Source organism: Agelaius tricolor, unplaced genomic scaffold (genome assembly GCF_023055355.1).
Source record: "Agelaius tricolor isolate 1412-34295 unplaced genomic scaffold, bAgeTri1.0.p SCAF_101, whole genome shotgun sequence".
Lineage (NCBI taxonomy): Eukaryota > Metazoa > Chordata > Aves > Passeriformes > Icteridae > Agelaius > Agelaius tricolor.
The window spans coordinates 134519-160000 of record NW_027269361.1 but is presented as its reverse complement, the minus strand read 5'-3'; the positions used below and the strand labels follow the sequence as shown (position 1 = coordinate 160000).

The 25482-nt window shown below is 69.4% G+C and overlaps 3 protein-coding genes across 4 annotated transcripts in view; 2 read left to right on the top strand and 1 right to left on the bottom strand.

Moving 5' to 3' along the window:
* Positions 1 to 6571, top strand: part of LOC139586033 (cyclic AMP-dependent transcription factor ATF-7-like) — a 43096-nt gene extending 36525 nt beyond the window's left edge. Inside the window, exons 7-12 of the mRNA XM_071419165.1 lie at positions 1 to 19; positions 476 to 607; positions 932 to 1075; positions 2077 to 2274; positions 2440 to 2548; positions 5595 to 6571. The exon at positions 1 to 19 is cut by the window's left edge and continues 81 nt beyond it. Of these exons, the coding sequence (XP_071275266.1) occupies positions 1 to 19; positions 476 to 607; positions 932 to 1075; positions 2077 to 2274; positions 2440 to 2548; positions 5595 to 5806 (814 nt within the window). The 3' untranslated portion in view covers positions 5807 to 6571. The remainder of the gene's footprint in view (positions 20 to 475; positions 608 to 931; positions 1076 to 2076; positions 2275 to 2439; positions 2549 to 5594) is intronic.
* A 3275-nt stretch (positions 6572 to 9846) lies between these two features.
* TARBP2 (TARBP2 subunit of RISC loading complex) lies at positions 9847 to 15324 on the bottom strand. 2 transcript variants are annotated; one of them, XM_071419164.1, is made up of 8 exons: positions 15142 to 15324; positions 14789 to 14888; positions 14201 to 14283; positions 14043 to 14116; positions 12986 to 13103; positions 12784 to 12911; positions 12219 to 12408; positions 11971 to 12128 (listed from the first exon to the last, which is right to left on the bottom strand). In XM_071419164.1, exons 1-8 carry the CDS (start codon positions 15299 to 15301, stop codon positions 11971 to 11973), a joined length of 1011 nt encoding a protein of 336 aa, XP_071275265.1. In that variant the 5' UTR covers positions 15302 to 15324. The 2 variants fall into 2 exon arrangements, with proteins under 2 accessions (XP_071275264.1, XP_071275265.1); XM_071419163.1 differs by lacking the exons at positions 14043 to 14116; positions 14201 to 14283; positions 14789 to 14888; positions 15142 to 15324 and adding exons at positions 9847 to 11748; positions 13207 to 14019 and having other exon boundaries at positions 11788 to 12128; positions 12986 to 13141.
* A 1135-nt stretch (positions 15325 to 16459) lies between these two features.
* MAP3K12 (mitogen-activated protein kinase kinase kinase 12) lies at positions 16460 to 25136 on the top strand. Its single transcript, XM_071419160.1, has 14 exons — positions 16460 to 17489; positions 18658 to 18989; positions 19425 to 19608; positions 20102 to 20293; positions 20978 to 21136; positions 21408 to 21566; positions 21798 to 21906; positions 22040 to 22149; positions 22277 to 22393; positions 22699 to 22836; positions 23286 to 23724; positions 23928 to 23998; positions 24088 to 24340; positions 24960 to 25136. The coding sequence occupies exons 1-14, from the start codon at positions 16504 to 16506 to the stop codon at positions 25050 to 25052; spliced, it is 3342 nt and encodes a 1113-aa protein (XP_071275261.1). The 5' UTR covers positions 16460 to 16503; the 3' UTR covers positions 25053 to 25136.
* The last annotated feature ends 346 nt before the right edge of the window (positions 25137 to 25482 follow it).

The window sequence follows — 25482 nt, the reverse complement described above, 5'->3', positions numbered from 1 at the left end:
GATGCCTTCTGTCATTTCGGTGAGAGAACCTTCCAGAGCCCTGCCCTGCCCTGCTCACACTCTCCGTGCCTCCCCTCCCAGCCTGGGGGCTGCAGGAGGGGCAGAGGGCAATCAGTCCCTTTGGAAAAACCCAAACCCGTGCCCTGACAGATGGGTGGCACTGCCAGGCCAGGGTTGGGAGCCACAGGGTCCTGAGGAGCCGCTTCCATTGGGAGCAGCTGCTCTGAGGGAAGGGAAGGGAAGGGAAGGGAAGGGAAGGGAAGGGAAGGGAAGGGAAGGGAAGGGAAGGGAAGGGAAGGGAAGGGAAGGGAAGGAGCTGTCCCTTTCTGTGCTCCGCGCTGGGTGATTCTGGCACGGCCACCGTGGGTGCCAGCAGCCGTCAGGGGTGACCTGGGCTGGGCGTTTGCCAGCCCCACTCTGCCAGAGCTCCCGCGGGGCTGCTCCAGTGCCAGCGCCTCTGTCCTGCTCCCCACAGCTGGCCCGGCCCCTGGCCATGGTGCCCAACATCCCTGGCATCCCCGGGCCCCCCAGCAGCAGCAGCAGCGGCAGCAGCAGCAGCGGGTCCCTGTCGCCCTCAGCGCTCCCGGTGCACTCCGAAGCCAAAATGGTGAGGGGACAGGGGGGCCCTCAGCCTCCAGCAGCTCCTGGCCAGAGAGCCAGGGAAGGGATTTGGCACCAGGCACCCCTGGCTCCCTCGGCACACTCCAGATCCCGCTGTGGGCACGCAGGGACTGGGCTGGACACTGGGCTGGACACTGGGCTGGGCTGGACACTGCCCTCTGGGTCGGACACTGGGTCGGACACTGCCCTCTGTGTCGGACACTGCCGGTGCCCGTGTCCAGCGGGGTGGCTGCAGGGTGTCAGGGGCAGCCAGGGCCCTGGCAGTTCCTCTGATGTGCCTTTTCTGCTGTGCCTTTTTCTCCCCTGGCAGAGGCTGAAGGCCAGCCTGGCAGCGTCCTCCTCGCTGAACGGCAGCAGCCTGGCCGTGGGCTCGGCCAGCACCATGGTGACCGCGCGGCCGGAGCAGAGCCAGGGGGGCCAGCACCCCGACACCCCCTCGCCAGCCCAGCCACAGGTGTGTGTGTGTGTGGGGGTGTGTGTGTGTGTCTGTGTGTGTGTGTGCTGCTGCTGCTGCTGCTGCTGCTCTGCTGCTGCCCTGGGGCTGGGCGAGGAGCACAAAACCTCCCAGCATCCTCCCTGTGCTGCAGAATGGGTTAAAACCTCTTCATTCCAGGGCTGCTCAGCACTGAGGCACTCCCAGCACACCAGGCAGGGGCTGCAGCCCTGCTTCATCTGCCTGGCAGCCCTGGGAAGGAGCGTTTCCCCTCTTCTCCCTGCCCAAATCTGGGTTAAATGCTCCTCGCTCAGGCCATCAGCCGGGCTGGCTCCTGCAGCAGCCAAATGCCAGCAGCCTCCATCAGCGTGGCCACCTGCTCCAGCCCGGCTGGGCTTGCAGAGTTTAATCTCCATATGCTGCACTGGGGCTGGGCTGGCTCTGGTGTGGGGCTGGGCCGGCTCTGTGGGCTGGCCCTGCTCTGTGGGGCTGGGCTGGCCCCGGTGTGGGGTTGGGCCAGCCCTGGTGTGGGGCTGGGGCTGCTCCACTGCCAGCCCTGGCTGCTCTCCCTTTGTTCTCCCCAATAAAACTGGGGCCCTACAAAACCTCCCGTTCCCCGTTGCCTCCCAGAGCTTGTTGGCTGGAGGTTTTGAGGGGAAAATTAATTTTTAAAGCAAATTAGATTCTTAAAAGCCGGGATTTGCTGCTGCCCTGAGCAGCGACCGTGCCGGGCGGTGGCAGCGGGACCGAGCTCCGCTCCGCTCTGCGGTGCCAGCGCCGTGTCCTGCCTGTCCCAGAGCCACTGCTGAGCACAGGCCCTGTCCCCATCCCCTGTCCCCATGTCCCTGTCCCTGTGCCCCATCGCCATGCCCAGCTCTCCCTGTGCTGTCCCCAGGTGTCCCCAGCCCATGCCCAGCTCTCCCTGTTCCTGTCCTGTCCCCAGCCCGTGCCCAGCTGTCCCTGTGCTGTCCCCAGGTGTCCCCAGCCCAGCCCGTGCCCAGCTCTCCCTGTGCTGTCCCCAGGTGTCCCCGGCCCAGCCCGTGCCCAGCTCGGGCGGCCGCAGGCGCCGTGCTGCTGACGAGGATCCGGACGAGCGCCGGCAGCGCTTCCTGGAGCGGAACCGCGCGGCCGCCTCGCGCTGCCGGCAGAAACGCAAGCTCTGGGTGTCCTCGCTGGAGAAGAAAGCCGAGGAGCTGACGAGCCAGAACATCCAGCTGAGCGTGAGTGGGGCACGGCCCTGGCACGGCCCTGGCACGGGGCTGGTGCAGCCCTGGCACAGCCCTGGGCTTTTGGGACACTCTGGGGGTTTTTGGGACGCTCTGAGGGTTTTTGGGACGCTCTGAGGAGTGACTCAGGTCAGTGTGTGTGTCTGTGTGTCCCCTCAGAACGAGGTGACGCTGCTCAGGAACGAGGTGGCTCAGCTGAAGCAGCTGCTGCTGGCCCACAAGGACTGTCCCGTCACAGCCCTGCAGAAGAAGACCCAGGGCTACCTGGGTGAGTGATGGCACCGCCGGGCTGGGCCGGGCCAGGCTGGGCCAGGCTGGGCCGGGCCGGGCTGGGAGGGGACTGTCCCCTCAGGCTGTCCCTGTCACCCCCTGTCTGTCGGGGTCACTGCAGGGCAGGGCTGGCACAGCACAGGACCCAGCAGGGAGTGCAGAGTGCAGGGCTGGGCCAGGACACCCTAAAACCCCTCAGAGCCCCCCAGGGCATCCCTGCCCATCCCACTGAGGGGGATCCCCCAGATTGTCCCTGCGACCTTGGGGTGGCACCAGCTGCCATGAGGGCAGTGCCAGGGCAGGGTGGGTGTCCCTGTGCCCCCCGTGTCCCTGTGCCCCCCAGGTTTGTGTACCCCAGGTTTGTGTCCCTGTGCCCCCCCGGGTTTGTGTCCCTGTGTCCCCCAGGTTTGTGTCCCTGTGCCCCCCCGGGTTTGTGTCCCTGTGTCCCCCAGGTTTGTGTCCCTGTGTCCCCCGGGTCTGTGTCCCTGTGTCCCCCAGGTTTGTGTCCCTGTGTCCCCCAGGTTTGTGTACCCCAGGTTTGTGTCCCTGTGTCCCCCAGGTTTGTGTCCCTGTGTCCCCCGGGTCTGTGTCCCTGTGTCCCCCAGGTTTGTGTCCCTGTGTCCCCCAGGTTTGTGTACCCCAGGTTTGTGTCCCTGTGCCCCCCAGGTTTGTGTCCCTGTGTCCCCCGGGTCTGTGTCCCTGTGTCCCCCAGGTTTGTGTCCCTGTGTCCCCCAGGTTTGTGTCCCCCAGGTTTGTGTCCCTGTGTCCCCCAGGTTTGTGTCCCCCAGGTTTGTGTCCCTGTGCCCCCCAGGTTTGTGTCCCTGTGTCCCCCCCAGGTTTGTCCCCCCCAGGTTTGTGTCCCTGTGTCCCCCAGGTTTGTGTCCCCCAGGTTTGTGTCCCTGTGTCCCCCGGGTTTGTGTCCCTGTCCCCCAGGGGTGTCTGGCTGCTGTGGCTCCAGCCCAGCCCTGATCACCCCTTGGAAATTCCAAATTTGCTGCTCCACACCAAGGCCAGGCTCCCTCCCTCCACGACATCCTGGAGCTCCATTGCTCATTCTCTGCCATCCCCACCCGGCTGCCTCGGCTTGGCAGTTAAAAGAAAAAAAAAGGAAAAGGCTCCTTTTTATCTCCTTTTCTTCCCATAATTTTCTCTTTTTTTAATGCTGGCTGTTTCATTATAACCAAGCCGGGAGCTAAACACGATCTGGGTCCTGCTGCCCTCCCTGCAATGCCAATTCCAGGCTGCTGAGAGGCTTTGGGAGGACGCTGGAGTCCTCTAGTGTTCCTTGGAAAAACGGGAGGATGGGCTGAGAGAGTGGGAACTGCAGGAACACAGGGAGAAAAAAGGGAAAAATTATCTAAAAAATGAAAATTCAGCGTTGTGAGGGCTGTGCCTCGCCCCCTGTCTGGGGCTCTGGGGTTCTGCCCGGCCTGGTGGGGCACAGGGATGGGCTGAGGGGTCCTGGCACAGTTCCTGTCACCCCTGGCTGGCTCTGAGCCCCTCAGTGTCCCCAAATGCCCAAACCCCAGCCCTGCAGAGGGTGGGGGCTCCCCGCTTCTCCCTGCTCATCCCGATTCCCCCTCAGCAGCAGGAATTCATCCACATCTGCAGGCTAAGAATGAGACTCCCCCCTCCCCTCTGCCCCTTTTTATGGCCGAGATTTGTGGCCAGGCAGGTCCTGCACAAAGCCCCAGGTCCCTGATGGGGCTGCAGCTGCCCTGGGCACTCTGAGCTTTATTGTAAATCTGCACTCTTGGGGTGCCAGGGCAGGAGATGGCTCTGCTCGACCTTCCCAGCCCGGGACAAGGAGCCCGGGGAGGGGCTGAGCCCCACGCCTGATTTGTGTTGGGGTTTCACGTGCCACAAACATCCCAGCTCTGCCTTTGTTTGCTCCTGCCAAGGGAGGTGGAATTCCCTGCTGGCACCTCTGGGTGCAGAGCTCTGGGTTGTTGGTTTTTGCTGGGGTTTCACGTGCCACAAACATCCCAGCTCTGCCTTTGTTTGCTCTCCTAAAGGGAGGTGGAATTCCCTGCTGGCACCTCTGGGGCATCTGAGATCTCCCAGGTGATCCCCAGGCTCTGCCTCCCAAAATTCTGGAGGAACAAAGGGAAGGAGGGCTCTGCCTTTGTCTGCCCCCGTCCCCTCACGGGGCTGCAAATTCCCCGAAAAACGGAGCAGGCAAAGCCTCGTGATGGGCTCTGATTGATTTTTATGGCTTGGGAAGCAGTAAAGAGCAAAGCAGGTGATTTAGGTAAAAAATGCCCCCCAAAGCCCAGCTCCTGGGCCTGCTGAGGGCATCCTGCTCCCCCTGGCAGGTGGGGAAGGGGCTGCTCAGCCTTGGCTCCAGAACCTGGGGGGAAATTAATTCCCGTTAATGAGGAATGGATGGGCAGGGAAGGAGCGGTGGGATGAAGGCTGTGCCAGTGCTGCCCTCCTCGGGAAGCTGTGCTGCTTCCTGCCTGCAATTCAGGAGCATCCAGCGGCTCCCTGGGATGGGGCTGCAGTCCCAGCAGGGTGGGGAGGGTCCCTGTGTCCCAGCTCCTGCTCCTGTCCCTGTCCTGCCCCGCTATGCCCTGGGGTTGGCTTCTCGCTGCTCCAGGCTGGAGCGTCCAGCCCGTTCCTGCTGGTCCCTGATCCTCCTCTGGGCCAGCAGCCCCACTGCCACCCCAAACCAGCCCCACTGCCACCCCAAAGCAGCCCCACTGCCACCCCAAACCAGCCCCATTGCCACCCCAAACCAGCCCCACTGCCACCCCAAACCAGCCCCATTGCCACCCCAAACCAGCCCCATTCCCCACTCCAAACCAGCCCCATTCCCCACTCCAAACCAGCCCCACTGCCACCCCAAACCAGCCCCACTGCCACCCCAAACCAGCCCCATTCCCCACTCCAAACCAGCCCCATTGCCACCCCAAACCAGCCCCATTCCCAAACCAGCCCCGTTCCCCACCCCAAACCAGCCCCGTTCCCCCCCAGCCCATGCCCTGTCCCCCGTGCTGCCCCTGCCGTCCCTGACCCTCTCCTCTCCCGCTCCTGTCCCGCAGAGAGCCCCAAGGAGAGCTCGGAGCCCTCGGGCTCGCCCGCGCCCGTCATCCAGCACAGCTCGGCCTCGGCCGCGCCCAACGGGCTCCGCTCGGCCGCCGAGGCCGTGGCCAGCTCGGTGCTGGCCCACATGGCCGGGCAAAGGACAGAGCTGGCCGTGCCCGCGGCCTCGCCCGTCATCATGGCCCCACAGTCGCACTCTGCCGGCAGATGATGGCCCCGGGCTGGGGGCACCCACACGGACTGAGCACAGCCTGCACCGCCCGCGGGGCGCGGGGCCTTCCCTGTCCTGTCTGGGGTTGTGTTCCATGGGGCACCGGGGCCTTCCCTGTCCTGTCTGGGGTCTGCTCCGAGGGGTGCAGGACCTTCCCTCTCCTGTCTGGGGTCTGTTCCGAGGGGCACTGGGGCCTTCCCTGTCCTGTCTGGGGTCTGTTCTGAGGGGTGCAGGACCTTCCCTGTCCCTCCTGGGGTCTGTTCCGAGGGGTGCAGGGCCTTCCCTGTCCTGTCTGGGGTCTGTTCCGAGGGGTGCAGGCCCTTCCCTGTCCCTCCTGGGGTCTGTTCCGAGGGGTGCAGGACCTTCCCTCTCCTGTCTGGGGTCTGTTCCGAGGGGTGCAGGACCTTCCCTCTCCTGTCTGGGCTTGTGTTCCATAGGGCACCGCAGGGACCTTCCCTCTCCTGTCTGGGTTCTGTTCTTCTGGTTCTGGTTCGGTTTGAGTTAAGGGCAGCTCTGGCGCTTTCCCCCCCAATGGAGCCCCAGGGAGGGCGGGTTCAGGGCTCCTGTGGCTGACACTAAATCTGGGGAGCCCCAGGTGCTGGCCCTGTCCCTGGGCAGGGGGCTGTGGCACTCTGGGGACACTCTGTGCTGTCCCTGAGCAGGGGGCTGTGGCACTCTGGGGACACTCTGTGCTGTCCCTGAGCAGGGGGCTGTGGCACTCCATGCTGTCCCCATGTGCTGTCCCCAGGCAGGGGGCTGTGGCACTCCGTACTGTCCCCATGTGCTGTCCCCATGCTGCAGAGGGCACAGGAGGCTGTGACATCCCTGCTGTCCCTGTGCTGCCCCCCAGGCTTGTCCCCACTCCCCAAATTGTTGCACCTTCACCAGGAGCCTCCCGGAGCTCTGAGCTCTGGGACCGAGGGCTCCTCCCTGCCCCAGCCCCAGCCCCTGCCCCAGCCATGGGGGAGTTTTGGGAGCCAGGACTGCTCTGGGTTTGTGCCCCAGCAGCTGGGACAAGGGGACAGCGTGGGGCTGGGGACAGCGTGGGACAAGGGGACAGCGTGGGACAAGGGGACAGCATGGGACAAGGGGACAGCATGGGACAAGGGGACAGCGTGGGGCTGGGGACAGCGTGGGGCTGGGGACACCGTGGGGCTGGGGACAGTGTGGGGCTGGGGACAGCGTGGGACAAGGGGACAGCATGGGACAAGGGGACAGCATGGGACAAGGGGACAGTGTGGGGCTGGGGACAGCGTGGGGCTGGGGACAGCGTGGGGCTGGGGACAGTGTGGGGCTGGGGACAGCGTGGGGCTGGGGACAGGCGGGTCCCCAGGCACTCAGGGGCTGCTCTGGGCTGGGTGCTGGGACAGGGACAGCCTGGCCAGGGCTGCTCCTGCATTCCCAGGGAATGGGAGTGGGACACAGGCAGGGACAGCTGGCATTGACAGCAACAGGAGTGCCCAGAGCGGCCCCAGCCCGGCTCCCTGGGCAAACCCAGCCCTGGTTCCCTGGGCAAACCCAAACCCAGCCCCGGCTCCCTGGACAAGCCCAGCGCACGCCCTGGGAGCAGCTCCCCCTCACAGACCCCGGTGACCTCAGTAATGGTGGCCTTGAATCAGGGATTGTTCCGAGGGAGGGAGCGGGAACGGGGTCGGGGTTTGGGGTTGGGGTTTGGGGATGGAGCCTCTGTCGCTGCCCGGCCGGGGCAGACAAAGGAGCCACCCCTGAGCTGGGCAGGGCCAGGTGCCACCCTCCACACCAGGAGCTGGGACCGGGTCCCTTGTGCTGCTGGGGGGACACTGGGCTCTGTCCTGGGCGTGCCTGGGTGGCTCCAGAGCTTCCCCAGGAACCTCAGATGGAGCCGGGAATGGGAAATGATGGGGAATGGGAAATAATGGGGAATAATGGGGAATGGGAATGGGAAATAATGGGGAATAATGGGGAATGGGGAATGAGGAATAATGGGGAATGGGAATGGGGAATAATGGGGAATGGGAAGGGCTGCCATGTGTTTTGGGATGTGGAAGGAATCTTGTCCCTGTCCATGGAACTGCTCCAGCCCCTGGGATTGCTGCCCCTCAGGTCCCTCCTCAGCCAAGCCCCCCTCAGGTCGCACTCGCCACTTTGGAGCCAGGTTGGTTTGTCCAGGTGATTCTGGTTGGTTCCTCCACGCTTGGAAGGTTCCCAGGGACAGCGAAACCCAAAGCCAAGGCTGGGCAGGGCACTGGGATCTCAGCACTGAGGTTTGGGGTGTTCCCAGCCATGCAATCCGGCTTCTCCCCCTCCCTCCCTCCCTCTTGGGCAGCTCTTCCTCAGCCGGGACCGGGGTCAGGGTGGGTTTGTGTCGCTGCTCCCGCTCTCCCCTTTTTCCTCTTGCTCATCCCAGCTCCTCTCCGTGCTCCAGCCCCGGGAATCTCCCGTCGGGGTCCCACACATCCCCCAGACCCCCTTTTCCCCCTAAAGCTGTTCCTAAAGCCCAGTCTGGGGCTCACAGCTCTCCCTGTCCCCACCAGGGTGTTTCTGCCGCAGGGCGTGGCCAGGAGGGCCCAGGTGAGGCCCTCAGGTGAGGCCAGGGAGGGCTCAGAGCCGTTTTGGGGGATCCCTGGGGGGCGGCGGGGGGTGCAGGGTGCAGCAGCTCCTCCCGTGGCGTGGGGGGCCCGGGTGTCCATCCGGGGCAGGGGGAGCTGAGCTCGGGGCGTCCCCTCCGGTTCCCCCGTTTGCTGTGGGGGCCTTGGTGCACCAGGAACGAGCAAAGGCTGGAAAATCCAGGCTTTGTCTGCTGGGGCTGTCCTGCCTCGCTGCTCTTCCCGGGAATCCTGGTGGTCCCCTCGGGATGGGGCTGCAGGAGCAGCTCCCCCCGTCCCTCCCTGCCCCGAGCTCCCCATTCCCACATCCCCCATCGCCAGTGCCTTGAAAATTCTGCAAATCCCGAAAAAGGAAAGCTCCAAAGGTGGTCAGGGACAAGCGGGAGCGAGCTGAGTCCGGGTCCGGCCGTACCTGGGTCACTCACAGGGTTGGAGCTTCCCGTGCCCATTCCCCGTGTGTTTTACCCCAAAAGCAGCCCCGCCTCGCTTTGTCACCAGTTTTGGGGCAAACCCCCCCGATTCTGCTCCGTGCCGATTCCTCCCCGGCCCCGCTCGGCAGCGCCGGGCGCCTGCACTTTGCTCTGCCAGCCCCGGGCATCCCGGGGGCCGAGCCTCCCTCCCGTCCCCTCTCCTGTCCCCTCCTGTCCTCTCCCGTCCCCTCTCCCGTCCCCTCTCCTGTCCCCTCCTGTCCTCTCCCGTCCCCTCTCCCGTCCCCTCCTGTCCCCTCTCCCTGCCGGGACCCGCGGCCCCCGGGGGCTCCTCGCGGCTCTGCGGGGTCCGAAGGCTCCGGTGGGGCCGGGCTGGGGCAGCGCGGGGAGCGGGATCGGCTGCGGGGTTTGGGGTTTGTGGATTTTATGGAATTCTGGATAGGAACGGGTGGATGGCTGCAGACCCCGGGGGAGCTGCTGCTCCCTCCCTCCTCCTCCTCCCTCTTCAGCCTCCAAATCCCCGCGGATCGGGCGGGCTGGGAAGAGTTGGTCCCATTTCCCCCCCGCCCCGGTGTTTGGTCCGGGATTCTTGGCCCGGGTGGGAATTGTGACATTTGGGGGCTCCTGGACCCGTTCCTGCTCCGTTCGCCCCAGGGGGACCCCAAATCGAGCCCGGGAGGTGCCGAAGGGACACGGGACGAGGGTCCCGGGCGCGCCCCCCACCCCCAGCTGCTTTGTGCCACGAGCTTTGACGATCAATAATGGAAGAAGCCAAAAAGGACCCCGAGTACCTGTGTAGTATCTTATCAGTCCATATCGACGCGTATACGCACCCATGTATCGTAGAGCGGCCGCCGCGGGTCCGAGCCGAGCCCCGCAGCCCCCGAGGGACCCCCGGCCCGCCCGGGCTCCTGTGAGCGGGTCCTCACAGCCCCGCGGGGCCCGGGGCCGCGGGGGGACCCGGGGGACTCGTCCCAGCCTCCCCCGCCCTCGGCCGTGTCATACCAAACATGTAACGTGCCTTTTATTTATGCTGCAAATATAACATTAAATATTACCCAGGAGCCGCCGGCTGCTGCCCTTTGTGGGGGGTGCGGGCTGGGGACACCCCGGGGTTCACCGGGGTGTGGGTGGCACCGGACCGAGGGTGACACCGGCTGGACGCGGGACTGCCGCCCTCCGCAGTGTCCCGGGCCGCCCCCGGGCGCGATTTTTGGGGCGATTTCGGCTGGTTTGGGGTCGGGGGAGCCGCGGCCGCGCCGTCGGGGCTGCAGGAGCGCGCAGCGACCACCGGGGGGCGGCAGCGAGACCCGGCCGAGCGGGGGGACCGGGGGGGTCTGGGGGTGATGGGGAACCGGGGAGGGGTCCCGGTGTGGGGGTGATGGGAACCGGGGAAGGGTCCCGGTCTGGGGGTGATGGGAACCGGGGAAGGGTCCCGGTCTGGGGGTGATGGGGCTGGTCGCGGGACAGGGGAGGGGTCCCGGTATCAAAGGGTCCTGGCCTGGTGAGGTCCCGGTGCAGTTCGGGGGTCCCGGGGCTCTCGCTCCGCAGCCCCGGCGGTTCCGGTTGCGGGGCCCGGGCGGGACGGGCGGTGCGGGGCTCCCCTGTCCGCTCATCCATCCGTCCGTCCGTCCGTCCCCGGGGGCGGCTGTCGCGGCTGCTAAATGGGTTTCATTAACGGCGGCGGGGCCGGGGCTGCTCCCGCCGCTCCCCCGGGACCCCCGGCCCGGCTCGGCCCGGCTATAAGAGGCGGCGGCGGCGGCGGGGCGGGGGCGATGGCGATGGCCATGGCGGGGCGCCCGGCGCTGCTCCTGCTGCTGCTGCTGCTGCTGCTGGCGGGGACCCCGCGCTCCGCCCGCGCCTGTCCCGGGACCCCCGGCCCGGCCCCGGTGAGCCCCGGCCCGGCCGCGCCGCCGGGTCCGGTTTGTGGGGGATGCTCGGGGTTGGGGTCGGGGGTCGCTGTGCGGTTCCAGGACCGCTGCGAGCCCCGCTCCTCCCCCGCCTCAGGCCGCCGCCGCAGCCCCCCCCGGGGCCGCCCCCCGCCGCCGCCGCCGCCCTGGGAGCGCTGCTCCGGTCCCTGCGGCGCCCCGGCCGCGCCCCCGGGGCCCCCCGGCCGCCGCCGAGGTGAGCGGGGATGGGGGCCCGGCCACGATCGGGGACAGCGCGGCCCCAAACCCAGCGGGAGGTGGGACAGGGGGGTTTGGGGTGCCTGAGAAGGGTCGGGGGTGCGGGGATGGGGGCTCCATTTCGTGTCCGTGTTCAGCCCATTCCCATCCGTCCGTCCGTCCATCCCCGTCCCTCTGTCTGTCCCCATGGCGTCCCCGGTGCGGATTAACGGTGCCGTGTCCCCCCGCAGGTCGGGCTGGGGGCCGCAGGGGGGTCCCCAGGCCCGGCTCAGCCCCCGCAGCTGGGACCCCCCGGCGGCCCCGTTCTGGACCATGGCGACCCCGCAGCGCTTCGGCCGCCGCCGCTGAGCCCGGCCCCGAGCCCGGCCCGGCCCGGCCGCCTCGGGGGCTCCGTCTGTCCCCCAATAAAGCGATTTGTCCCCCCAGCCCGAGCCCTGCTCTGGTCCCTCCCCGGGATGGGTGGGGGGGACGCGGCTCCCGCCCTCCTCTGCACCCCAGGCGCCGCCGGCCCCAAGCAGACACGGACACGGGGAGTACAAACCCCCCCAGCTTTATTCTGGGGGGCCGATGGCACCCGGGGACCCTCCAGAACGGGGGCCAGGCCGGAGGGGGGCCCCGGGCCCTGAGGTCCGTCTGTCTGTCTGTCTGTCCGTCCGTCCACCCGCAGCGGGGTCGGGGCGGTGGCCGCGGGTGGGGGCCGTGTCCAGAGGGTCCGAGCACTGCCCGGGGGCTCCGGGGGCAGCTGTGGCCACCGCCCCGGCGGGGCTCGATTGCCCCGGGCGGGGTTTGACTGCCCCGGCAGGGTTTGACTGCCCCGGGCAGGGCTCCCTTGCCCCGGGCAGGGCTCGCTGCCCCCGGGCGGGGCTCCCTTGCCCCGGGCAGGGTTTGACTGCCCCGGGCAGGGCTCCCTTGCCCCGGGCAGGGCTCGCTGCCCCCGGGCGGGGCTCCCTTGCCCCGGGCAGGGTTTGACTGCCCCGGGCAGGGCTCGCTGCCCCCGGGCAGGGCTCGCTGCCCCCGGGCGGGGCTCACTTGCCCCCGGCCATGATGCGCAGGTACTGCAGCGCGTTCCGGGCCGCCTGGGCGCGGGCACCGTCGCGGGACGGGGCCGACCCATGGCACACCGTGGTCGGCTGCGTGGAGAGCTCCACCAGGCACTGGTGCAGCCCGCTGAGGCTCAGCGCGTCTGGGGGCACAGCGGGGTCACCCCACGGCCCCGGGCACCTCCGGGGCAGCCGCGGGGTCCGGGGCCGGGCTGAGGGGGCCCGGGGCTCACCGATGTCGAGGTAGCTGATGGCGAAGCTCTGCTCCTCCGAGAGCTCCTGCAGCAGGGCGCAGGCGCCCCCCGGCGCGGCGCTGCCCCCGCGGCTCCGCAGCTGGCCCAGCTTCTCGCCCGCCGAGTTGCGCAGCGAGTCCCAGGTGCAGCCGGGGGCGCGGCCCCGCAGCCCCTCCAGCCGGGGGCACGTCTGGGGAGGGGGCACCGGGGCTCGGGGACCTGCCCAGGCCCCGGGGTCTGCCCCGACCCCACCCCCTGAGGTGTGGGAACCACCCCGGGAACCGCAGGACACCCCCGGAGCCACCCACAGCCCCAAACCCAGCGGTGCCCTCCCCACGGCCTGGAGCAGGGGGCAGAGGGGACTCTGGGTTGCTCTGGGGGACGCTGGGTGGCTCTGGGGGACTCTGGGGTGTCCCTGGGTGAGTCCAGGGTGACTCTGGGGTGCCCCTGGGTGAGCCCAGGGTGTCTCTGGTGCCCCTGGGTGAGTCCAGGGTGTCTCTGGGGTTACTCTGGGTGAGCCCAGGGTGTCTCTGGGTGCCCGTGTCCCTCCCAGTGCCCCCAGTACCATGTTGAACTGGTCCTCCTCGCCCTCGGCCTCGCTGCCGTCGCGTGGCTCCATGGGGACGTTGTGGATCCTCACCAGCATCTTGGCGGCCGCGTTGCGCTTGGCCAGCTTCTTGGAGGTGCCACTGCCTGGGGAGGGGCTGGGCGTGAGCTGGGACCCCCGGAGCCCTGCCCGGGACCCCCGGGACCCCCCGGGCCCTCACCGATCTCCACGAACCGCTCCACCCGGCAGGTCATGGTGAACTCCTTGCGGTGCGCCGGCCCCGACTCCTGCGTCACCGTGTACTCGGGCAGGCGCCAGCCCTTCTGCACCACCAGCTCCTGAGGGGACACGGACACACCTGGGGACACGGCCAGCCCTGGGGGGACACGGCCAGCCCACGTGGGGACATGGGGACATGGACACACCTGGGGACACGGACACACCTGGGGACACGGCCAGCCCTGGGGACACGGCCACCCCACGTGGGGACAGCCCCGAGCCACCATCAGCGGCCCCACACTGGGGCAACAGCCTCCAAAATGGAGATAGCGGCCCCAAACGGGGATAACCGGCCCCAAAATGGGGATAATTGTCCTCAAAATGTGGATAACCAGCACCAAGATGGGAATAATGGCCCCAAAATGGGGATAAGCAGCCCTAAAACAGACATAACTGTCCCCAAATGGGGATAACCAGCACCAAGAAGGGAACAATGGCCCCAAAATGGGGATAATTGTCCTCAAAAGAGGGATAATCCACCCAAAGCAGGAATAAATGTGCCTAAACAGGGATAAGCAGCCCCAAAATGGGAATGATTGTCCCTAAATGGGGATGAGCAGCCCCAAAATGGGAATGATTGTCCCTAAACAGGGATCAGCAGCCCCAAAAGGGGAATGACTGTCCCTAAACAGGGATGAGCAGCCCCAAAAGGGGAATGACTGTCCCTAAATGGGGATGGGCAGCCCCAAAAGGGGAATGACTGTCCCTAAATGGGGATGGGCAGCCCCAAAATGGGAATGATTGTCCCTAAATGGGGATGGGCAGCCCCAAAAGGGGAATGACTGTCCCTAAATGGGGATGAGCAGCCCCAAAATGCAGGTAACTGTCCCCAAAACAGCAACAACTGTCCCAGAATGAGGAAGAGCCCCCAGATGCCATCGTGCTCCCCCCACCCCGCAGATGGGTGAGGTCCCCCCCAGGGCCGTGTCCCCCAGCCCGGGCAGGTGGGTGGGGTCTCTTGGTGTCCCCTGGTGTCCCCCCCCGAAGGTGGCACCCACCTGCAGAGCCCCCACGGGGTTGCACTCGGCCTGGGGGGGGGACACCGGCGTCTTCATCTCCAGGGGGGGGGCCCCTGTGGGGCACAGGGGTCAGGGGGCACCCACAGAGGGGCCGGGGGCGTTTGGGGGGGGTGGGGACACGGTGGCCCCCCTTACCTGGGCGAGGGGGGGGGGCGCGGCGGGGGCCGGGGGGGGCGCGGCGGGGCCGGGCTCTGCGGGGGGCTCCGGGGGGAACGGAGAGCTGGGGGGGGGCAGGGGTCAGAGACACCCCCAGGCATTAGGGGGACCCCCAGACCCCCCTGAACCGCCAGACTGCCCTGGGAGCCCCCAGATCCCCCTGAACCCCCAGACTGCCCTAGGAGTCCCCAGACTGCCCTGGGAGCCCCCAGAGCCCCCCAGATTCCCCTGGGAACCCCAGACCCCTCCCCCAAATTCCCCTGGGAACCCCCAGACCCCCCCCTCTGGAACCCCAGACTCCCCTAGGAGCCCCCAGAGCCCCCATAACCCCCAGATTCCCCTGGGAACCCCCAGACCCCCTAAGCTCCCCTGGGAGACCCCAGACCCCCCCCCCAGGAGCCCACAGACTCCCCTGAGAGCCCCCCCAGACCCCCCCGAGCTCAGCAGAGCCCTCACACCCCACAGGATCCCGCAGCCCCCCTTGGGTGCCCCCAAACTACTCGGGATGCCCCCTCCCCCCAGAGCCCCCCAGAGCCCCCCGGGTACCCCCAGAGCCCCCCCAGCCCCACCTGTGCTCCAGGGGCTCCAGCATGGCCCCCCCCCCTCTGAGCAGCCTCAGGGCCACCTCGGCCGCCTTGTGCTTGGCCGCCTTCTTGCTGGGACCCTGCCCTGGGGGACACACAGGGACCCTCAGGGACCCCTCAGGGACACCGGGGGGGCCCTGCGAGCTTTGGGGTCTCACCGGTGCAGCTGATGGGGGGGACAGGGTGGGGACAAGAGGGGCAGGGTGGCCCAGGACAGCTCCCCAGGGGCGTCCCTGGGTTTGGGGTCCCACCGGTGCAGCTGATGTCCCCGAGGGGACAGGAGGGACAGGGTGGCCTGGGGCCCTTCTGGGGGCTCCCCAGGGGGGTCGGGGTCCCACCGGTGCAGCTGATGTCCCCGAGCGTGACGCGGAAGGTGAAGTTGGGCTGGTGGGCCTGGCCCTCGGCCTTGAGCAGGTCGTAGCCCGGGGTCCGGCCTAGGCGAGTGCCATACTCCTGCAGGAGGCTGATGGGCGTCTTCCCGGGGCTGGCCGCCACCATCTGCTCCAGGCTGGGACACGGACAGCGACAGGGGGTGGGACACGGCGGCGACAGGGACACGGGACAGGGGTGGCACTGCCGCAGAGCGTGGGGACACGGGGGGACATCATGGGGTGGCACTTGTGCGCGCTGTGGTGACACGGGGACGGGGATGGAGCCCCAGCAGTATGAGGGGAAGCGGTGGCACTGCCACACAGCCTGGCGACACGGGCCAGGGATGGAGCCCCGGCACAGCGTGGGGACAGGGGCACGGGGGTGGCACTGCCAGCTGGGACACGCGTGGCACGGCCGGGACACGGGCAGGGGATGGCAGTGCCACACACCGCGGGGACACGGGCAGGACACGGGCAGGGGATGGCAGTGCCACACATCGCGGGGACACGGGGACAGGGATGGAGCCCCGGCTCCCCGTGAGGACAGGGGCACGGGGGTGGCACTGCCAGCCGGAGACACGGCCAGGGGATGTCGCCGGGACACGGGGACAGGGACGGCGGTGCCACACACCGCCGGGACAGCGCCGTCCCCCCTCCCTCTCCCCTCCCCTGCCCCGCCCGAGCCCGGCCTAGGCCGCCCCCACCCCGCCCGCCGCCGCCAGCGCGGGGGGCCCCGGGCGGTGCCGGGCAGCCCCGGTGGGCCCCGGGCGGAGCCGCACAGCCCCGGGGGGCCCCGGGGGTCCCGGTACCTGGGGAAGGCGCCGCCGCTCCGCCGGGCCCCGCCCGCCCCCTCCTCGCTCATCCCCGCCGCTCCGGCCGCCGCCCGCGCCGCCAGGGGGCGCGCGGCATCACGGGAGCGCCGCGCCGCGCGGGGGGCGATGGGAACTGTAGTCCGCCCGCAGGGCGCGCTGCCGCCGCCACCCTCCGGCGGACTACACTTCCCATAACCCCCCGCGCCAGGAGGAGGGCGGGAACGCGGAGGAGGCGGGAAGCGGGGTCACGTGGTGCTGGAGGGGCGGGGAGGGGGCCGTGCCTCAGTTTCCCTCGAGAGGGGTCAGGGGACAATGGGGACAATGGAGACAGTGGGGACATGGGAACATTGGGGGGCAATGGGGACAATGGCGATAATGGGTACAGTAGGGGATAATGTGGACAGTGGGGGCAATGGGGACATTGGGGACAGTGGGGACACCAGGACAATGCGGATACTGGGGACAGTGGGGACAGTGCGGACATGGGGACAGTGGGGGCAATGGGGACAGTGGGGACATGGGGACATTGGGGACAGTGGGGGGTAATGGGAACAGTGGGGACAATGGGGCAGGGGTGGCACTGGTCAGAGTGGGAGCGCTGGGAACACACAGGGAGCACTGGAGATGGAGGGACACCGTACTGGGAGCACTGGGACCCAGGGGACACCATCCTGGGAGCACTGTGACACCCGCACTGGGAGCACTGGGATGGCCCCGGTGCCCCGTGTGCTGCTGGGCCCGGTGCCGGTGCCGGTGCCGGCGCCGGTGCCGGCGGGGTCACGGGGACACCGGTGGGGCGGGTGTTGGAGTCCCGGTGCTGGCGCCGGGAGGTGCCGGTGCAGGCCCGGCAGCGGTGCCGGTGTCAGAGCGGTCCCGGTGCCCGTGCCGCCCTCTCCGGTACCGGGGGTGGTCCCGGTGCAGAATCGGGGTCCTGATGCAGAATCGGGGTCCCGGTGCCGCTGAGGCCGACCCGGTGCCGGTCCTTGCCGGTGCCGAGTGGGGGTCCCGGGGCAGTATTGGGGGGTCCCGGTGCGGTGTCGGGGGTCTCCCCGGTGCCGGTCTCTCCCGGTGCAGTATCCGGGTCCCGGTGCCGGTATCCGGGTCCCGGTGCAGTATCCGGGTCCCGGTGCAGTATCCGGATCCCCGTGCAGTATCCGGGTCCCGGTGCCGGTCTCTATCTGGGTCCCGGGGCGGTACCGGGGTTCCGGTGCGGTACCGGTGCGGTCCCGGTGCAGCATCGCGGTCCCGGGGCGCTGCCGGGGGGGCTCCCGGTGCCCGTGCCGGTCTCTCCGGTGCGCGGGGCGGGGCCGGGGCGGGGCCGTTCCCGTCGGGCGGGGCCGTTCTCGCCGCTCGCCCCGACCGCGGCCCCGGCCCCGGTACCGGCCCCGCCCGCCGGGCCCAGCCCCGCAGCACCGGCACCGCCGGGCCCCCCCCGGCACCGGGACCCCCCGGGACCCCCCGGCAGCAGCGGCGCCCCCGGGCGAGGGCCCGGAGCCCCCCCAGGTACCGGCACCGCTCGGGGGGGGGGGATGCGCCGGGATGGGGGGAGGGGGCAGGGCCGGGGATGCGCCGGGATCGGGGGGGGGGCGGCGGGGCCGGGGGAGGCTCGGGGCCCCCCCCCCATCACCGGGACCCCCCCAGGCCCGGGGGGGCCGCGCCCTCCCCTCCCCCCTCGGCCGCGGGGGGGCTGGGGGGGGTTGAGGGGGGGCGGGGATGCGCGCGGCCTCTTGCACGCGCGTGACCCCCCCCTTGCACACGCGCGTGCACGCTCGTGACCCCCCCATCCCCCCCCGGCCGTGCACGCGCTCGTGGCCCCTTCCACGCGCGCGTGCAAAGGGCGGCAGGTGCGGGTGCGCGCGCCCGCCAGTCCCTGCGCGTGCCCGCGGGTCCCCCCCGTGAGCGCGCACCCCTCCATCCCCCCCTGCCCCCGTCACGCCTCGGCCCCCGCAACCCCCCCCCCCATGTCGCGACAGGGCGCCATGTCCCGACATGACGCGCCGGCGGGGGCGCTGTTTCGCCCCCGCTCCCCTCCTCCCACGCTGCGCTGTCGCGACACGGGCCCGGCGCTGTCGCCTGTCGCAAGTGCCGCCCTCCCCCCGCTCTGTCCCAGCCCCCCCCCGGGTCGCGCCCCCCGCTCCTGCCTCAGTTTCCCCGGGGGTGGGGAGGGGGGGAGGCCCCTTCCCTTACCGGGATGACGTCACCCTGTGACGTGATGTCACCGCGGGGGGACACGCGCGACACCTGGAGGGGCGGGTGGCGCCCCCTCCCCCGCGGGTCCCTCGGGGTGACGCTCGGCCCCTCCCCCGCCCGAACCCCCCCGATTTCAGTGATGACATCACCGCCGGCCGCGCTGTTGCCATGGCGACCGTCCCCCGCCCCGGGGACCCCTCGTGCCTCAGTTTACCCCGAGAGTGCCCGGGGGTGACCCGGCGGGGAGGGGGGGGGGCACGCACGAGTGTAATGGGGTCACACGCGTGTCCGGGGGTCCCGTGGGCACCGGGGGGGGGGGTCACACGCGTTGGGGGTCACCGCCACGTTCCGGGGGTGCCCCCGGCCCCGCTGACCGCTGCCCCCGTTCTGGGGGTGTCCCGCTCGCTCGGGCCCCGCGCACCGCTCGCCCCTGTCCGGGGCTGCCCGGGGGTCTCCGGCCCCGCTGACCGCTCGCCCCCAGCCCCATGGCCTGCCTGCACGAGACCCGCACTCCGTCGCCGTCGCTGGCGCTGCCGTCGGACGGGACCCCCGAGCAGGAGCTGACGCCCACCCAGTGCGTGCTGCGCGATGTCCTGCCCGCCCCCAGCGCCCCCCCCGAGGCCTGGCCCCGCCGGGGGGGCCCGCGGGCCCCCGAGCTCGGCCCCGAGGCCGCGGGGCCGCTGGCGGCCGATGCCGCCCACCTGCGCTGCCAGGCCGGGGGCGGCTTCCTGGAGGGGCTCTTCGGGTGCCTCAAGCCCGTGTGGACCATGATCGGCAAAGCCTACGCGGCCGAGCACAAACACCCGCCCGAGGGTGAGCACCGGGGGCTCCGGGGGCTCCGGGGGCTCCGGGGCACGGGGGTGAGGGAGGACAGAAAGGGGGAAAGGGAGGGAACGGGAAAGGAGCTCCAAAGCAGGGTCCAGGGCAGGGTGGTCCAAGGGGGCAAAGGGCAACTGTGAGGAGAAAAGAGGCGGTGAAGGGCAAAAGCAGAAGCAGGGGTGAGGGGGGAAAGGAGGGTGTGGGTGGGGAGGTGCCAGTACTGGGGGTACACCAGGGGTACCGTGGGGATGGGGGTGCTGGGGGTGCTCCGGGGGTCCCTGGGTGCTCTCGGGCTGTGGGTGCCATGGTGGGGGTCCCGGGGGGCTGTGGGTGCCATGGTGGGGGTCCCGGGGGGCTGTGGGTGCCATGGTGGGGGTGCCATGGTGGGGGTCCCGGGGGGCTGTGCGTGCCATGCCCCGGTGCCCACAGACCCCTGGGAGGTGCCGTTCGAGGAGATCCTGGACCTGCAGTGGGTGGGCAGCGGGGCGCAGGGCGCCGTGTTCCTGGGCCGCTTCCACGGCGAGGAGGTGGCCGTGAAGAAAGTGCGGGACCTCAAGGAGACCGACATCAAACACCTGCGCAAGCTCAAGCACCCCAACATCATCACCTTCAAGTGAGAGGGGGCTGCTGGCACCGGGGCACGGGGACAGCACGGGCACGGGGACAGCACGGGCAAGGGGACAGCACAGAAATGGGGACAGCACGGGCAGGGGGGAATGGGGCATGGGCATGGCATGGGGCATGGAGCATGCTGGAACACGGGCATGGCATGGGCATGGACACAGCATGGGCATGGAATGGATACGGCATGGAATGGGCACAGCATGGACATGGAATGGACATGGCATGGAATGGGCACATTGTGGACATGGAATGAACATGGAATGGACACAGCATGGACACGACAGGCACAGCATGGACATGGAATGGACACAGCATGGACATGGAATGCACATGGAACGGGCACAGCACGGACACGGTGCCCAGCATGGACACGGCCACCAAGGTCACGGACACCGGGGCCCGGGGCACCGTGCGGGGCTGTGCCCTGTGGAGCGGTGGCCGCGCTGGCCCCGGCGGGCGCTGAGGCGGCGCTGTGCCCGCAGGGGCGTGTGCACCCAGGCCCCCTGTTACTGCATCATCATGGAGTTCTGCGCCCAGGGCCAGCTCTACGAGGTGCTGCGCGCCGGCCGCAAGGTCACCCCCTCCCTGCTGGTCGACTGGTCCATGGGCATCGCCGGGGGCATGAACTACCTGCACCTGCACAAGATCATCCACCGCGACCTCAAATCGCCCAAGTGAGCCGGGGACGGGGCTCGGGGCGCCCCGGGGACCCCCGGGCGTGGGGCTGTGCATGGGGAGGGTGCATGGCACAGCGGTGCTGGGACGGGATGGAGCCGTGTCCTTGCTGGTGCCCTGTCCCTGCTGGTGCCCTGTCCCTCCTGGTGCCCTGTCCCTCCTGATGCTGTGCCCATGGTGGTGCCCTGTCCCTCCTGCTGCTGTGCCCACGGTGCTGCGTGTCCATGAGCTGTGTGACCCTGGCATTGCCACTCCTGGTGGCTTCATGCCCGTGGCAGTGCCATGCTCATGGTGGTGGCCGAGCTGTGCATGCAGTGGTGGCGTCCCCTCAACAGGGCCACGCTCATGGCATTGCATGTCCATGGTGGGGCCATGTCCGTGGTGCTGTCCCACGCAGGGCCATGTCCATGGTGGCCTTGTCCCATCTCATCGGTGTCCCACGCCGCTGCTGTGTCCGTGTTGGCGTCGTCTGGTTCTGTGTCTGTGTCCGTGCTGTCCCCTGTCCTCTCCGTGCTGCCTGTCCCCTGCCCTGCCTGTCCCTGCTGTGCCGTGACCCGCTGGTGCCCGCAGCAGTTGCATGTGCAGCAGTGCCCGTGCCATTGACGTGTCATTGGCGTGTCATTGGCGTGTCATTGCCGTGCCATTGGCGTGACACTGGCGTGGCGCTGAGCGCGTGTCCCCAGCATGCTCATCACCTACGATGACGTGGTGAAGATCTCGGACTTCGGCACCTCCAAGGAGCTCATTGACAAGAGCACCAAGATGTCCTTCGCCGGCACCGTGGCCTGGATGGCCCCCGAGGTCATCCGCAACGAGCCCGTCTCCGAGAAGGTGGACATCTGGTGAGGCCATGGGGACACTGGGGACACCGGGGACACTGGGGACACTGCCAGCTGTGCTGGCACTGGGGACACTGCAGTGGCAGGCACTGGGGACAGGAGACATTGTGGGGATGCCACGGAGATGGGGACACTGGGGATACTGGGAGTGACGTGGCGGGGCCAGGGCACATCAGGGACCCAGGAGTGGGGGACGCTGGGGACACCAGAGCGGGAGGAGGTGAGGGGACAGCAGGAGGTCGCCATGGGTGACGGGGGCCGTGGGTGCCCACAGGTCCTTCGGGGTGGTGCTGTGGGAGCTGCTGACGGGCGAGATCCCCTACAAGGACGTGGACTCGTCGGCCATCATCTGGGGCGTGGGCAGCAACAGCCTCCACCTGCCCGTCCCCTCCAGCTGCCCCGACGGCTTCAAGGTGCTGCTGCGCCAGTGCTGGTGAGTGCCCACGGGGACACCCCGAGGGACCCCACACAGATGGGGCCGCGGGGCCAGCAGGAGGGACCTGCCCCCCATGGGACCCCTGGTTGTAGCTGTGCCCCCCCTGTGTCGGGTGCGCCCCTCTCTGCCCCTGGTCCCCAAAACCTTCAGGACCCCCCGGCACTCTCAGCCTCCCCCAGAACCCCCCGAGACTCCCGGCCCCCCCTGAGTGCCGTGTCCGTCCCCCAGGAACAGCAAACCCCGGAACCGGCCGTCCTTCCGCCAGATCCTGCTGCACCTCGACATCGCCTCGGCCGACGTCCTGTCCACCCCGCAGGAGACCTACTTCAAATCCCAGGTACCAACCCCAGCAGCCCAGGACCCCCTTGCTCCAGCCGGGCAGTGCCTACAGTGCCCGGCACCGCCGCAGCCCTGGATGTGCGGGGTGGCCGGAGCGCGGTGGCAGCGGCGGCGCTGTCCCTGTGCCGCAGGCCGAGTGGCGGGAGGAGGTGAAGCTGCACTTCGAGAAGATCAAGTCGGAGGGGACGTGTCTGCACCGGCTGGAGGAGGAGCTGATCAACCGCCGGCGCGAGGAGCTGCGGTGGGGCCGTGCTGGGAGCGCTGGGAAGGGACCGGGGAGGGGGCAGCGGGGGCTGGCGGGGCACAGGGAGGGCTGCGGGTCGCTGTCCCTGTCCCCCGGCCGGTTCTGACGCCACGTGTGTCCCCAGGCACGCGCTGGACATCCGGGAGCACTACGAGCGGAAACTGGAGCGAGCCAACAACCTCTACATGGAGCTGAGCGCCCTCATGCTGCAGCTGGAGCTCAAGGAGAAGGAGCTGCTCAGGTGGGTGGGCAGCGCCCAAACAGCACCCCCGAACAGCTACCCCCACAAATAACACCCCCAAACAACACCCCCAAACAGAACCCCCCAAAGAACACCCCCAATCTTAACCCTCCACAAATAACACCCCCAAAGAGCCCCCCCACACCCTCTGCGCCCATCCCATGGTCACTCCCTGGCCGTGGCCAGCCCTTTGTCCCCCCCATGGTGCTCCCTGACCCCGCGGCCGCTCCCCCCCGGCCGTGGCCGCTCCGCAGGCCCCGCTTGCCCCGGGAGGGGCGCGGGTGCCCACGCGTGGCCCGTGGCAGGCGGGAGCAGGCGCTGGAGAAGCGCTACCCCGGGCTCTTCAAGCCGCGGGTGCCGCGGGGGCTCCTGCACGGCAACGCCGTCGAGACCCTCATCAAGAAGCGAAACGTCCCCCAGAAGCTCTCGCCCCACGGCAAGCGGTGAGCGGGGGCGGGGGTCCCTCGGGGGGGCACCTTGGGGCGTTTGGGGCGGGGGGAGATGGGGGGAAATGGGGGTGCCGGGGATTGGGAGGCCCGGACGTGCGGGTCCAGCAGGGTGGGGGGGCCTGGGGTCGTTTAGGGGCCTGAGGGGACGGCGTTCTTTGGGCTGGGGGTGTCTGGGCTCTTTGGGGAGGGGGGAGATGCTCTGGGGGATCTGGATTTGGGGTCGTTTCGGGGACTGGGGGTGTCTGGGCTCTTGGGAGAAATGCCCCGCGTGTGCAGATGCTTGGGGACCTCGGAGGGGGGATCGGGGTCCTTTGGGGAGTTCTGGGGCTGCCGACCCCGGTGTCCCGGGGAGGGAGGGGGGTTCTTCGGGGCTGTGGAGGTCCCAGGGGTCGCGGTGCCTGGATCCCCTCCCACAGCCGCGCCCGTGTCCCTCCCGTGCCCAGCCCCGACATCCTGAAGCCGGAGGTGCTGCTGCCCAAGCTGGACGCGGCCATGGCGCAGGTGGCGCTGCCGGGGTGTCCCAAGGGCCCCCCGTCCCCAGGGCGCAGCCGCCGCGCCAAGGGCCGGCACCGCAAGGCGGGGCCCCGGGGCGGCTGCGGGGAGCCGGGACCCGAGGCCGGGACCCCCCGGGGTCCCCCCGCCACCGCCGCCAGCCCCGACATCCTCGGGGGCACCCTGGAGGCCGCGGGTGCCCCCCCGGCCACGGAACCCGATGCGGGACCCGAGGGGGCCACGGGCAGCCAAGGGTCCCCCCCGGCGCAGCCCCCCACGCCCGGGGAGCCCGAACGGGAGAGCGGCGCCGGCCGGGGGGGCAAAGGGGCCGCCGGGCAGCACCTGACACCCGCGGCTCTGCTGTACCGGGCGGCCGTCACCCGCGGGCAGGTGAGACCCCAGAGCCCCGCGGCCCTTTTGGGGGGGGGGGGGGAACCCCAGGGCCGTCCCAGAGGCGGGAGGGGGCATGGATTCCTCCCGAGGAGGGGGCGTCAGCACTGCCGGGGCCCTCGCGGGGTGAGGGGCGGGCCAGGAGCGAGGGTCCTTCCCGAGGGCCTCAGGAGGACCCCAAGCCTCCCTCCCTGCGCCCCCAGAAACGGGGGGTCTCGTCGGAGGAAGAGGAGGGCGAGGTGGACAGCGAGGTGGAGCTGCCGCTGCGGCAGAGGTGGGTGCGGCCCCCGCCCGGGGACACCGGGAGCGCTGCGGGTGCCGGAGCCCCCGCCCTCACCCCGCGCCCCCCTCGCCCCCGCCCAGGTGGCCCCCGGGGATGAGCAAGCGCCAGTCGCTGTCCACCTTCAGCTCCGAGAACTTCTCGGACGGCGACGGCGACGAGGGCCACACGAGCGAGCCGTCGCACAGCGCCACCCCCGACGTGGGCAGCACCAACACGGACGAGCGCCCCGATGACCGCTCCGAGGATTTGCTGTCCCAGGGCTCCGAGATCCCGCTGGACGCGGCCCCGCCCGAGGGGCCCGGCCGCCGGCACGGGGGGCTCAGCCCCACCAAGGTGAGGCCCCCACGCAGGGGCACCCCCAGGAATGGTCCCCATGGGGTGGGGGTCCCCTGGGAATGGTCCCCAGAGGGGGCAAAGGGAGGAGGGTCTGCAGGGCCCCCCCTGGGACAGTCCCCATGGGATGCGATGGGGGGGGGAGGTGTCCCCTGAGCCCCCCAGATGGGGTTGGCAAAGGGAAGGGGTCCCCCAGGAATGATCCCCATGGGGTGGGGATCCCCAAGCCCCCAGACGGGGCCATCAAAGGAAGAGGGTCCACAGGGCCCCCCAGGAATGGCCCCCATGGGGTGGGGGGTCTGTGAGCCCCCAGAGGGGGTTGGCAGAGGGAAAGGGGGTCCCTGTCCCCCAGGAATGGCGCCCATGGGACAGAGGAGCCCCCAAGCCCCCAGACAGGGCTGGCAGAGGGAATGGTGCCCATGGGGTGGGGGTGGCTAAGGGAAGGGGGTCCCTGTCCCCCCCCAGGAATGGCCCCCATGGGGTGGGGGACCCTGTCCCCCCCCAGGAATGGCCCCCATGGGGTGGGGGGTCCCTGTCCCCCCCCCGGAATGGCCCCCATGGGGTGGGGGTCCCCAGGCCCAGGGCGGCAGGGATGCCCCAGCCCCGCGTGTGTCCCCAGGTCTCCGAGGACTCCGACTGTGACAGTGCAGAGCTGGATCACTCAGGCAGCGGCGAGGGGCCCCCCCGGCCCACAGCCCCCCCGGGCCTGTGACCTGCGCGCCCCCACAGCCCCACCCTGCACTCCCCCCTCACTTGTACAGCCCCAAATATTTATATAAATATCTATCGCTCTCTACTGCGGCTGCTGCCTTGGGGAACGGGGGGAAAGGGGCAGGGGGATCCTGGAGCCCCCTCTGTTTGTGCACAGGGAGCTGCCCCCAGTTCAGACTGGGAAAATGGGGAGGGGGATTGTCACTCCTGGAGGTGCCAGGGGATTTAGGGGAAAGAGCAGAAAGGGAACAGAACCAACAGCGAGTTCCCATCCGAGACCAGTTTGGAGGGAAATGGCAAAGATCCCCCAAAAATTCATCTGGAGGGGCAAAGTTCCCTCCCAGGACTGGTTCATCCCAGTCCAGTGGGACTCCAAGACCCAACTGGGCCATACTGGGAGCACTGGGTTGGTCCTCCACCCTCTGGAAGGA